Source organism: Diadema antillarum, unplaced genomic scaffold, assembly GCF_040938485.1.
Source record: "Diadema antillarum isolate AM-2024a unplaced genomic scaffold, OU_Dant_1.0 seq00000049_RagTag, whole genome shotgun sequence".
Classification (NCBI taxonomy): domain Eukaryota; kingdom Metazoa; phylum Echinodermata; class Echinoidea; order Diadematoida; family Diadematidae; genus Diadema; species Diadema antillarum.
This window is the reverse complement of record NW_027271158.1, coordinates 955,761-968,956: the sequence shown is the minus strand read 5'-3', so window position 1 is coordinate 968,956 and position 13,196 is coordinate 955,761. Positions and strand designations below refer to the sequence as shown.

The 13,196-nt window shown below is 39.2% G+C and overlaps 1 protein-coding gene across 4 annotated transcripts in view; it reads right to left on the bottom strand.

The window, feature by feature from the left end:
- Positions 1-13,196, bottom strand: part of LOC139725551 (beta-arrestin-1-like) — a 182,155-nt gene that overhangs the window by 57,555 nt on the left and 111,404 nt on the right. The window contains exon 1 of one of the 4 annotated variants that reach the window (XM_071636641.1): positions 10,541-11,113. The exons of the other annotated variants lie outside the window; for them this stretch is intronic. Within the exon in view, the coding sequence (XP_071492742.1) occupies positions 10,541-10,560 (20 nt within the window). The 5' untranslated portion in view covers positions 10,561-11,113. Of the gene's footprint in view, positions 1-10,540; positions 11,114-13,196 lie in introns of those variants that run through there. 4 annotated transcript variants of the gene reach the window in all.

The window sequence follows — 13,196 nt, the reverse complement described above, 5'->3', positions numbered from 1 at the left end:
GGGAGCTACTTCATGCACCGATCATATGGGGGTGCCATTTTATTTTTTATAGGTTCGTAATCTAAAGCTACTTTTCAAAACGACGCAGGGAAGAGGAGAATGTTCAGCTCAAGTGTCGTCTCAAACGTCCACGCCGCAAATCTAAAGCTCCCTAATATCAACAATGCTCCAAACAGCAGTCCATACTAGTCCCACAAAGCCCTTAGCACTTTGATGCCCTCCTGCATACTGGTTGGGATTTTTTGATACTATTTTACTATGAGAATTTAGATGGTTTATACAATCACAGTTACAGGGCTAGTTAAGTAGCAGAAAGACATCCCCTCAATACATTTTGTGCAATGCTCATTAACCCCCTTCTGCTTCTACATCAATGACTATAGGACTTTGAATGACCCATGATTCAGTAGAACAACATGATAATTTTTTTCCCCTGCCCACGTTAAAATATGTATTCCCATCACTAAACCAGCGCTTTTCAGGGGCAGTGCAAGATCACACAGTTCACAGGGTAGTGTCGACAGTTGGAGAGAACGCAACGGAACGATACCGAGAGAGCGTCAATTAGTAGGTCTCCGGCTTGCCTAATTGGAAATGCCAATGCCGCTAAATTGATGCGTCGCACTTGCATTTGGGAATATTAACCCGAGGCGGGCTTACTTCAAAAACAATAGGCCTCACTATACAGGCCACATATAGGCCCTCTCAATACTAGCCCACTCTCTGCACACACACACCGATCTGCCAGCTACAGATATAGCCCATCCATGTGGAGCAACAGAAGTGGGAGTTATTAAAAGTCTGTGCCAAATCGGGAGCTTACCAGTTTGATTATTTACACAATGAGGACAGACACGTACGATAAGGAAATGCACAAAAAGATGAATCATCCGCTTATTTATCAAGCATGCATCATGCTAACATCAAGGATTTTATGCAGTCTCTGACAGACAGAATGCTTGGTTTTTGATAGGTGGAAAACGGTGCGGATGCTGCAAATAGTATGACATTATCTGGTGGCTCTTCCCTGATGAGCTACATGTGTGTTGTATTTGATGCTTCATTGATCCTTTCTGTTTGTTTGTATGTTTGTCTTCTTCCCATACAGGACTAGCTGCTTTTGATGTCTCATGTAATGGCTGCTGCTCTAGCGCTCGTTTCCCTCTCTCGTCTTTCCCTCTCAGCATTTTCACTCCACCCATCATCTATTTACTGTAGTCTTTCCCTTTCCATGCATTCTCTCATCAATTTAATGCTCTAAAGACCAATGCCGGCTCCCAGCAACAACACCCCTTACATTGATAGCCATGATTTTTTTTTTTTTTTTGTTCTGCCGCAAAAGCAGAAAGTGTCGATGAGATGTAGCCGCAAGTGCATTGACATGATGGGATTTTGTGCGCCGGTGGTTCAGGAATACATGCATGTCGAATGCAAGGCGCTACATGGAGGAAGGAGAATGATCGGCTAGGGAGTGCTTTTATGTCTGGCAAACGATGCCGCGGATAGTCACCTCGCGAGGATCAGTGCACCCCCCCCCCCCCCCCCCCCCCCAGCATCACTGTATTAAATATTTGAATAAAAACGAAAACAAGATGCTTAGTGTTGTTTGGCAAATTTATGATCATCTCAAGAGTATGGTGAAAGCATTTTTTCCCCTCCACCTACTAGATCAAACAGTCAGTCAAGGGTTTACATGTAACACAGTTTGCAGGCAAGTACTCTCCCTAAATTTTCATTTGCCCTACTGTAAATTTGGGTGGCCGGGGGTAAATTGTAATGTAAGTTTCACTGTTAATTTCTAGACATTATAAATCTATGCTGCTGCAAGACCCATTTCATGGTTTGATAGATCTACACTTTGTAACTGGCAGAATCTATCACTTTCTCACACTTAGGGCTCCTAGCTCTATTATCGGTGCTTCCAAACTGCTTTGTGAAAATAGGTCAATTAAGTGTTTTCATACTACATTCTTGCAAGAACTAGAAACTTTTTGCATGACCTGCATAGAATGGTACTTTCAACTACGTAAAACACAAACTTGGCTCATTAGTGATTGATTTGTGGAAGGAATCGTTTTGACAAATAGCTCCTTTTTGTCATTGGGGACACACCCCCTTGGGCACCACCCACTTGGGCCCGTCCCCTTGGGCCCACTACCTACAGTAACAACCTGTACCCATTTCAACCCTGTGAGATCCCCTTTCCCTCGGGGGCAACTTCCTCCAAGTTCTAATAGTTGAACTCGACCACCGCTCTTTTTTTTTTGGGGGGGGGGGGGGGAGGACCATTGACAGAATTGTTGTTAAAAGGTTTGCGCATGTGATGGACAGTGGATGACAGCCGGTCGTGAGAGATGCTAAAAGCTTGTGCATCCCAACCTTTGGCTTACAAAGATGGAGTAAAAGTCTTTTATCAGCGTGAAATATCTGTGTCAGATCTAGCAGTCAAACGTACTGCCTGCAGCTTTGTGGGATGAAAAGCTTCTGTTGGAATCAATGTGGGAGTCACACAAAACTCTTAAAGATGGGATGCGAGTCTGAGATCTCCATCACAACTTGTCATCTCATCGAAAGTTGGGCAAAAGGGGTCACTTTTTACCCAGGCTCCATTATCCTACACCCAAACTTAAAGCCTCAACTATTTAAATTTTTGTCAGGATTTAGCCCTAGAAAGAACATGTGACTACATGTAAATATGCTCCGTAATACACATAATTGTATGAAACTGAAAGATGACTGTCATCGCCAAAAATACTCTTTTGTAAGCCTGAGACTGCAAAGTTGTTGTGCTACCCTCGTTCCTCATGTTAATCAACTCAATGACAAATTATATCTTGGCATCTATACAAACTTATCATCATGGTGGTCTCCTAATTTCCATCATTCAAATTTCATTATTATTCTTGCAGTTGGCTATTGCACTTCTTCTCCATCCTAGTTTTGCTGGCTTGCTATCTTTAAACGTCAGGAATGTGCTGGAAATAAATGATGAGACTTTCAGGGTAACATTTTAGTCATCTTCTTCATAGAAGTATTCCGTACCCAAGACTACGGTGGGGCCAAGAAGTGGCAGCGTCTGCAGTGTACAGAATGATGAATACCAATCACATGGCACAACATATTCAATCAAACTCAGGCCGGTAAGTCTCTCCGAATATGAAACGCCAGATGCTAACGCGCCATCTAAAAATAGTCAAACATACATGACGATTCGCTTGAAAGGTCATAGACTCTTGTAACATGGTTGAAAGAATGGTCTAAATAGTGTACTACAAAGTAGTCTTGCATCAAGTGCCACGAAATGATAGTGGAAACAATGCATGGTCAATATACCATAAATTTGTAAATTTACAAAACATTCCTTTCCTGCAATATTTGGTTAGTGTTGGATTAGAAACACACAGGTACCAACTTGTACATACGATTGTACCTGTACATGTAGGACCTATGGGCTTACTGCTGTGACATCACAAAAAATGAAGACAGAAATTATACATGTATGAACAAAACTATAAAAACAAAGAGCAAAACTTGAGGTTGATACCCCATCTATAGGGCAGAAAACTAATTATATCAACTGGATGTCATCAAGAGACATCATCGCCATTTTATCTGTATCCTTCTGAAAAATGCTGCATACTCTGATGTGCTTGAATATGTTCAGGCACATTGAGCATTAATGGCAAAGTTGAGGTTCATTTTACAGAGGCGATGTGTCCCCTTTCGGTCCTATCAAATTACATTCTCTCTTCTCGATCTTGTGGACAAGATTTTGAAATTCCACCCTGCATCTTCATTTCCAATTCCAAATCTCCTTGAAAATTCATGCCTGAAGCAAACTTTTTCCGACTGCCCCCACGAGCCGTGGTCAAAACCGTGCCACCGAAATGCACTGCAGCACAAATGCATTGATTACGTGTGGACTCTGATGGCCTGTAGTTTCAGACTGCAGGACGTCTTGTACAGTAACATACTTTTTTTGTAAATTTGTATGATGCCCTGGTGCACGGTCATTATGAATTCATTTCATGTGCATCATATACACCACACACAAAGAGATTGGGAGGGGGAGAGAGAGAAGAAACTTGATTACATTCTTCGGCTACCTAACTTGCATGAAATGCCTATCAATATGTACAACTCCATTGAAGAGAGAGAGAAAAAAAAAAGGATGACAATTTAGCACTGAAGTACTGATTGCTTTGCCTTTGAAGAAATGCCATATTAAAACCTTGTGATGGTAAACAAAACTGAATTGACCTTCGCAATGCAGTGCCCCCTAATATAATTAATTAACTCTGCAGTACGACTTCGTTATGATGATGAAGTTGGCCTCAAATGCTCATGAGGCTATTTTTATAAATCATTGTAGTGGCCTTTCAGAATCGTATGACACTGACCTTTGACCTTTACCCCATACAAATTTTCATTTTAATCTACTCTGCCAGCACTCCTCTTTATACTAACTAGGATTATAACTTGTGTCTCCTTTAATGGCTTTGTGACTGATGCATAGTTGAGCTAACAAGTTAATCAATAAACGATGATTAAAAAATGGACTTGATGGATATGGACAGATGGATGAAAACTGTACAATGGCTGCACAATTGCTGGACAATGGAGGAAGATTACGATTCACTGGCTGAAATATCCAAAAGACATGTAATTGTTTGAAGCAAGAAATACTTTGTTTAGTTTACAATCTTGTTTTCGACTTTCACATGAGCTGTATGTGACCGGCTATTAAAGCACTGTACAAACTGAAATTTACGTGGAGGTCTTATTTTCATGAATTTTGTAAAACATATTTTAACAGAGAAAATAACAATACACAAATACAAAAGCGTGCAAGAAAGCAATATGTGGAAATATAATTTCTTTAGAAAAGGAGAGAAAATATCTGTACATGAAAATTTCAGTACCGGGTACATATAGTATGATGCGGGTTAAAATTCTCTAGCTGCCTTTCCACCCAACGGCAAATAATCTTTTAACTCTGTGTTCCACAGTGTAAAGCCCACTACAATGCGTGAGTGCTTTTGGAAAACATGAGTTCTGTTTTTCAGAGCCATGTAACATTTTACAGATCACAGATCAATATTTATGCTAGACATGTAATGAGCAAAGTTGTACAGAAAATTCAAAGCTGTGCTGTGTTGTAAATTTTATTACAAAGATACATGTACAATTATTTTTCTTGCAAATGGCCAGGAGCTGGCTATGTTATTGTCCAGGCTTGGAAGGTATGGCTTTTGGAAACACAACTGTGGCAGAAAACTAGAATTTACTTGAAAAATCCTGAGACAGAACACCGATATTTAATCACCACGCAATGTAAGCTATCTGTGTGAGGGATGGAAACACAAGTGAAGCTTTCATTGTATTGTGGCATAAGGCGATTTATCAAATCTGTTTGGGCGGGGTTGAGCGTTAAAGCAAAATATGCAAACTTGGCAAGCCATTGACCGAGTCGGATGTGCAAACGTGGTGCATAAAGAGTTTAAGAGTCTAGAAATACAAGACAGCTACATCAGACATGACTAGTCATGAAAACCTCCATGAAAACAAGAGGACGGAAAACTCAAAAATCACCCAGCCAGAATTGCAGTCCATTACTCCCCCTCAAACAGCACCAACTGAATGGTTTGCCAACATTAAAAGATATGCAACCGACTACATCGCTTACACACAAATTCCTCTGCAAATGTAGCGTAGTCATACACCAGCTCATATTTGACTAGGCTCCATTTTCGCTCAACATGAAATTTACGCTTATTCAGCCTCGAGACTGCAGCATTTGATGCATGATATCATTCCACTCCTACCCAGCCCTGCAAGATGCTCTGATGTCTAGCTGTAGCTGACAAACACAAGGCTTGCCTCACTAGCTTGCTTGATAATGCATTGATTTCTTTCTGATTTTTTCCCCCAACAAAATGGCATTCATTTGAAAATCCTTTCGCATCAGTTGACACCGTTCCAAACGATGGTGATCAACTGGCTCTGGTGGGGGAAAAAAAAAAAGTCTTCAGGAGGATGCCAAGGCCCTGCAAGCCATTACTGACTACCCACGCAGCTCATGCTTCAGAGAACAAAAGCAAAGTCAGGTACATGTACTTTGCATGTTTTTCAGATGTTGTACACTAATTATGCAACATATCATGTAATGTTGCAATAATGTGTCTCATGCATAGAAAAATCAAAACTTTTTTTCGCAATACGTCCACATCTGTTAAGTCTGCTCTCTAAGACTAATGTCATCTCCTTCTTCTCCTCCTCCTCCTCCTTCTTCTTCATCATCATCTTCTTCTCCTCCTCCTCTTCCTTCTTCTCCTTCTTCTTCCTGGTTTATAGCAACTACATGTACAATATCAAGAACATTGCTGATTATAACACTGTTCTTGTAGGGAGCTTGTCACTTTGCACATTACAGATTTTTTGTTGGCTCGTAAAACATTTGATATTCATGATAACAGAGAATACATACTTTTTACTTGCAATGAGATAACAGAAGTATTGGTCATCAAAATACAACATTCCATTCCAGTGTTTACAAAAACAGTAAGCAATGACCATAGTATGGGTACTTTGAAAACTACATACAATGCCCACCTGTGTATGAAGACCAAAATTAGATTTGATTCCCTCTGGTGGAACATGGCATTGTACCCAGCTTGGAAATTTAAGGCTGCCTTTCCAGCATGGCCAACATGATTTCATGCCCATACACAGTACACATGAATTATACACCTGTGTTTACAAGTAACCTGTGATATATACAGGGAGGTCATGCTCTGCTCATTCTTTCAGGCAGCTAACTTTGCACCTTCAAAGTGATTACAATGTATATTCACTTCAAATGAAGAAATATTTCATTATAAATGACACATACAAACCTGTATAAAGGCAAGTACTTCCTGTATTCAAGTTGTGATAAGCTCACTCATTGAATACAAATTTTTGTATTTCAGTCCATAGGAGTTAACATTTATATGCAATCAATCAAAGCTCCTGTGACTGATAAAGCACAGCTGTCATTAGTTTGCAGATCACATACAGCATTATGCCTGCACATGATATTGAATCACTACAAATTGCATGCACATTGTAGAACAACACACACTAATATTGGTAATTGATTCATATGCAGCGTGAGAGTGCCCCTGTGAAGGATTATTACAGTAGATTAGTTTATTGTTCACACAGACTTCCTACAGCAATCTGTTGAGGAAAAGTGTTCAAGCTCAAAAGTTTGTTATGGTATTCATGTGTACAACTGTACATGATGACTGGCTTCACCATCAACAATACACAAGCAGCCATCAACCTTAATTACTGACATTGGAAGTTATGTGAAACATATATTACTATACAGCAAATTTGTTTGATACATGAACTTTTTTTCCTTTTTTTTGACAGGAAATAAAGATGCGCTCCTGAGCAGGGCAAACCTCCACAAAATTTGAAGAGTCTGATTTTGGCAATTTGGCATCAGGGCGTACGATTAGGGCACAATTCTTTGTATACCCCACCCCCTTTCCCTTTTATCCAGTCGACTATGGAAACGTTTACACTGCCAGTGGCTGGCTAAGAATACATCCATAGAAACCCATTGATCAATGGTCACTATTGTTACGTGCGCTCCACCTGGCTACCAACAATAGGCTATAAGGATATTACGGGAAAGCCCTATCTTTGCCGTCCTCCACACACGTGTATATGTGCCACAAACTTGTAGAGCGCATATAGCAGCCACTGTCCAACAAAAGAAGTTATCCTTGACAGTTACTAACAACCCAATTCAAACATTCTGAAGGAGATTGGTAAATCACGCTCCCTGACACAAGAGGGGAGTATGGTATAGATAGTCTGCAAACTCAATTTACAAGTTTTTACAAACAAATAGAGGTAGGCTGGTCACGGCAATATTTTGCCTGTCTCGCTTGAAATTTAAACTTCTCTTTGGTTATAAAACAAATAAAGACTGACGGCCATATTGTATTGTGGACGTGTCCTGTGAACAGAGAGGCCACCTTGCTAACAATTCAGGCAGGTTAAACATCAAAATGGTTGTTTGACAATCATACACTCTTTGAAATTATGTCACGATGAGTACATTACTTTTCAAAAGGCTGCATTGGTAACAAGTTCACCAGCAAAGACCTCATAGTTTTATCAAAATGCAACAAAATAATTTGGCATTCTAACAGACTATTCAATTCAGCAAAACTAGTATATATTGGGAGATAATTACATAGCACAGCAATGGATGCCATGGATAAAGAAAATGAAAGTGAAATGAGATCTACATTGTACAGGTCTGTCATTGTATCTTCTGGTACAAACATGATAACTGACTCTTAAGCAAGTTTATATTCAACTTTCTGACAAACTGCACACTTGACCGTTAAAACCTACCATGTTGAATGAAAATTAAAGCATTTAATGCACATATGGCTCTATGAATTTGACATAAGAAGTGACATTCAAATCTACAGAGACCATCCTCAAACTCGAAACTACTTGTGCATCAAAATGTATACTATGTAATGCCAACAAGTGCCTCATTAATCTTAATCATCCACTCCATCGGTGTACACTGCTCTGCATTCATTTGATGTTGAGGATATGGACACACAGGCAAAAGGTTCCTATAAGGATATCATCATGACTTTATACTAACAAGAAGAAAAGTAAAAGTATGCCAAGAGGGTGTTAATGCCTAATTTGTCACTGAAAGGAGAATTTGTCAATTTTGCACAATACTACAGATCTAAATTTCATGAATTTGGACTACAGATCTATTTTGGTAATTGTTATTAAAAGTGCAGTATTCAAATGTAAACTCCTGCTCAGACTTTTGTATCTAAACTTTTGTAATGGTTTTCATGGCAGTGATGAAGCATTCATTAGAACTCATCATTGCAAACAGTCACACAGTCACAAAAAGACAAACTGTATGTATATCAGTCCAATCATAACTTTTTATCTATTTGAAAAAAAAAAAAAATTGAAAAATAGGTAGGCTCCTACGCCCAAGGTCCTTTTCGATATCACCATCACATTTTTATTCTCCTATGACAGTAATCAAATTTGTACACAAAAGTTCACTGTGAAATTGACCCATTTTACTACCATCACAGTCTGAAAACTCAGTGGACTTCCACAGAAACAACCAATGTTTCTAACACTCTCGTCGGCCTCTCCGAACTTAGGTAATCAACTGGTTGGCACAACATACAGTCTGTAATATCGAATTGTTGCACATGTGTCAGTGTGTGTGAATCAGAAATCTACTGGTATGCAGCGTATGTATTGGCGGCCATGCTTATTGTCTACGGTTTGGTTTGAAAGTACTTCAGACTTCTTTATAGTGTGTGAAACCTGCTCCTCGCTATCATTTTCCCTTTCATCACATCGCGCTGACACAATCACTCATATTATCGTCTTGGCAAAAAAAAAAAAAAAAAAAAACGGGGGGGGGGGAAGAACACTATACATCAACATTAACCCATTGAAGATGAGTCCCAAATATACTCAGGCAGGTGTCTGGAAAATGCATGTTGAAACAAAATCAGTCGGTCCTCAATGGGTTAAACAGATGGAAGATATAGTCCAAATGTAAGCGTGTATTCTGATCCCACAACTTATCAGAATAAGGCTGAGTTGGAGATCTGTATGGAGATTGATTGCATCATACACAGCTTGTGCATGATGGTAGTTGATAATTATAAGAATCAATGCAATGTAGGCCTTAATTAAGCTTTTGAGTTATTGGTCAGCACTGCAAAAGTGGAAATTTCGCTGTGTGGAAATATTTGCATATTTTGCGCATCATGAAAATACACTGTAGCTCAAAATTATAAGCACGCAAAAGCTTTTGGTTGTCTTCACTATTTTATCTTTTGATTCCATAGAAGTCAAAACACATGAAATTCATGTCACCCAGCATAGCACCCTCCCCCCCCCCCCAAAAAAAAAAGAAGAAAATAAACAAATAAATGAATACCGGTAGGCCTACATAAAAATATTCATGCTAAAAGAGTATATTCTTAGCACAAAATACAAGCTTGTTGAGTTGTGTCTGGGTCCAACTTTTATTACAATCTCCAGCATGCTGGCCAACCAAAAAAAGATTTCCAAATCCAATGAAACTATGGGTAGCTAGTCATACAAATCATCATGCATGACTTGACAACATCTTTTAAAACTATATAGGAACCAATTGTGAATTTACAATTGCATGTCATAGAGATCAACACAAATCAATGGGCCAAAAGTGACCTGCCCGTTATAATATATATCAGCATGCACGTTTACAATTCATCCCACATGTGACGTGTGTGCCCTCCCCTTGACGATCTAATGACCAATCTAAAATAAGCAGGAGAATGCTTCTACTGGTGATGGTACAGAAGCAATCTGGTGTACCCTGGTCGAGCTGTCAATTACGGACGTTGAGGAGAGAGAAAACAAAAGCAGAGGAAGAAAACAAGGGGAAAATCCACACAGCACTCGTTCGTTTCCCAGTTACTAGTACCTTGAATTGAGCCTACTCATGACTATGGCTTGGGACGCTGGTGTAGTGCCCCTCCGCTGCACTGGTTCACAGTCACTAGAGCTTGTCTTTTTCACTCCGTAGCTCCCTCTCGATCTATCTCAATTTTTGCGGCGATGGGTCATGTAAAAATCCTGGTTACCACATTTCTGCCCTGTACATGTCCTGAGCTGAAGTCTGTGGTGCACTTGGTGAGTCTAGCATACAATGCAATCAGCAACCAGACCTGTTCCTATTCTGATTCACGATGCATAACGTAGGGAAATTGAGCCTGTTATATCCATGCAGGCAAAGACAGAAATAGCATGCATTTGTGCGCTATCTATCTTTTTCTCTCTCTCCCTCTCTGGCTAGATATCCCACTCGCTAGCAGTGTATCTGTGTGTATGTGTGTGCCTGTGTTTATCTCACTGTGAATGCCTGTCATAAATGCGTATACACAGAGTGCCCCGGGTACTGCATACTCTGTGTGTATGTTGTGTGTGTGTGTGTGTGTGTATAAGGGCATACACAGGCATACTAGTGTGATGTGCATGCTAGCTGGCGTGAATGCACCAGTAGTAGCATAAATAGGTCATATGGGACACATGTAGTATACCACACACACACACACACACACACCCACACACACATACTCCTATAACAACAAAAAATGAGAGCTAATGGATAATGGGAGAGGGGGGAATAATAACAACAACAACAGGGAACGCATGCAAGAGGGAAAAAAAAGACTGTGAATTAGATGCATGAAACTCAGAAATTTAATTGTGGTTTTTCCAGGGCAACCCAACAACAGACTCCTTTGTACAGATGTGTAGTGTTCAATCCATAGCTTATAATTTTGAAGGGAAAGATATGGATTTCCCCCCCCCCCCCATTTTTGAACTACATGTATTCAATAGATATAAACTCTAGCTTTTATATCAATTATATTGCTATAAAAATATAAATCTCTCTGGTGTAATGTTCCTCTCTCTTTGCAAGGTGGAGGGAAGGAAAATGCAAATAAATGAAGTAAGAAACATCTAAGTTGCAGGTAGGTGTATATACTGTATATCCCTGCTGGATTCTTGTATTTGATACAGTTTAGAAATTCTTAAATATGGCTCAAACATTCTCATAAAATGTGCAGGCAAGATGGATTTTGTTGCAAACATGAATACCCATAAATTTAATTGGCGATATCTCATTCCCTGCATAGACATGCAAGATTGGGGAAAAAATGGCAACACTAAACATAGGAAAGATTCACCATAAAAAAAATAGAGATGCTACAGGAGTATAGTATGCAGAAGACCAACTCATACATTCCATTGGACGACAAAAAAAAAAAAAAATGTTGTAGAATGTGTGTGTATGAATGATCTGTAATTACATTAAAGGAACAAGCAACTACATCAAAACTCGTTGAGGACGGGCTTACTTTGCTATAACACACATTTCCCATAGACACCTGCCCGAGTACACTCGGTACTCATCTTCAACAGGTTAAGATGCAGTACATCAAACACAAATGGAATTTAAAAAAAAAAAAAAAAACTGATATTGGGCCCGTTTACACACAACCAAAATTAATGTGTTTTTTTAAAAATATTTCTTTTTTTCTTTTCTTTTTTTTGCAACGAGATGGAAAAAAAACATCAATTCCTGTGTGTGTGAAAATGTTAACTCTAGCAATACATATTGCAATGCAAAAATCGGTCCAGTTTTTTTTTTTTTGTAGAAACTCTTATGATACTGTGCAATTGGATATTTTCACGCAAGAATTTTTTTTTTTTTTTTTTTGCGCTCAGCAGGATAAGCTGAATTCCACATATTTGTTTAATTCCACGGAATCAAGATTTAATTAGTGGTAATGTATACACCATATACGTATATTAATCAAGTCTAATTTGTCATGAGTTAAGACTTCCTGACAATTTTGCGAGTGGTTAAATTCAGGACAGTGAAGAACTGTACTGAATGTAGAGCTATACGCAAGTCAAATTCATGTTGGGATGAGAGTTGATTTCTTGCATGTTTTTAAATTCGCTAATAGCACCAAAATTTGCAAAAATAAAAACCTTATGAAGTATTTGGCATATACAGTACATAAAGCAAGCACAAATTTTGTGTGCTTTAATTTTTGCGCTATTTTCGGGTTGTGCAAAATGCATGAAAATATCAATTTTTACAGTCATTTGTCCTGTGCAGTTCATGTTTTTTTTTTCAATTCCATAATGTAACTCTCTACACTTGGTCTGCATGCACACATTTAGAGGACCAGGGGTCACAGGAAATTGTGGTGCAGCCTTTTGTTTGTTTGTTTGTTTGTTTGTTTTTGCTTGTCAGCTGATTAATGGAAGTGGCAACAGAAATATATTTTGTGCCCCCCCCCCCCTTTACAGAATTTCTGGATCCGCCCCTGGGAATACAAAGGCTACTGATTCAAAGCACTTCATTTGCAGCCAAGTTATTATTCTTTTTTTTTGGGGGGGGGGGGGTGAGGGGGGTTGTGTGTGAACAATGGAAAACATAATCCATTTTTTGCATCTTGATGCAAAAAATGATAACTCCTGTGTGTGAATGCACCTTCTAACCTATCTCCAATTCCAAAGTCTCGCAAACGCTGTCAGCAAAAGTTTATAAGCAGTGGAAA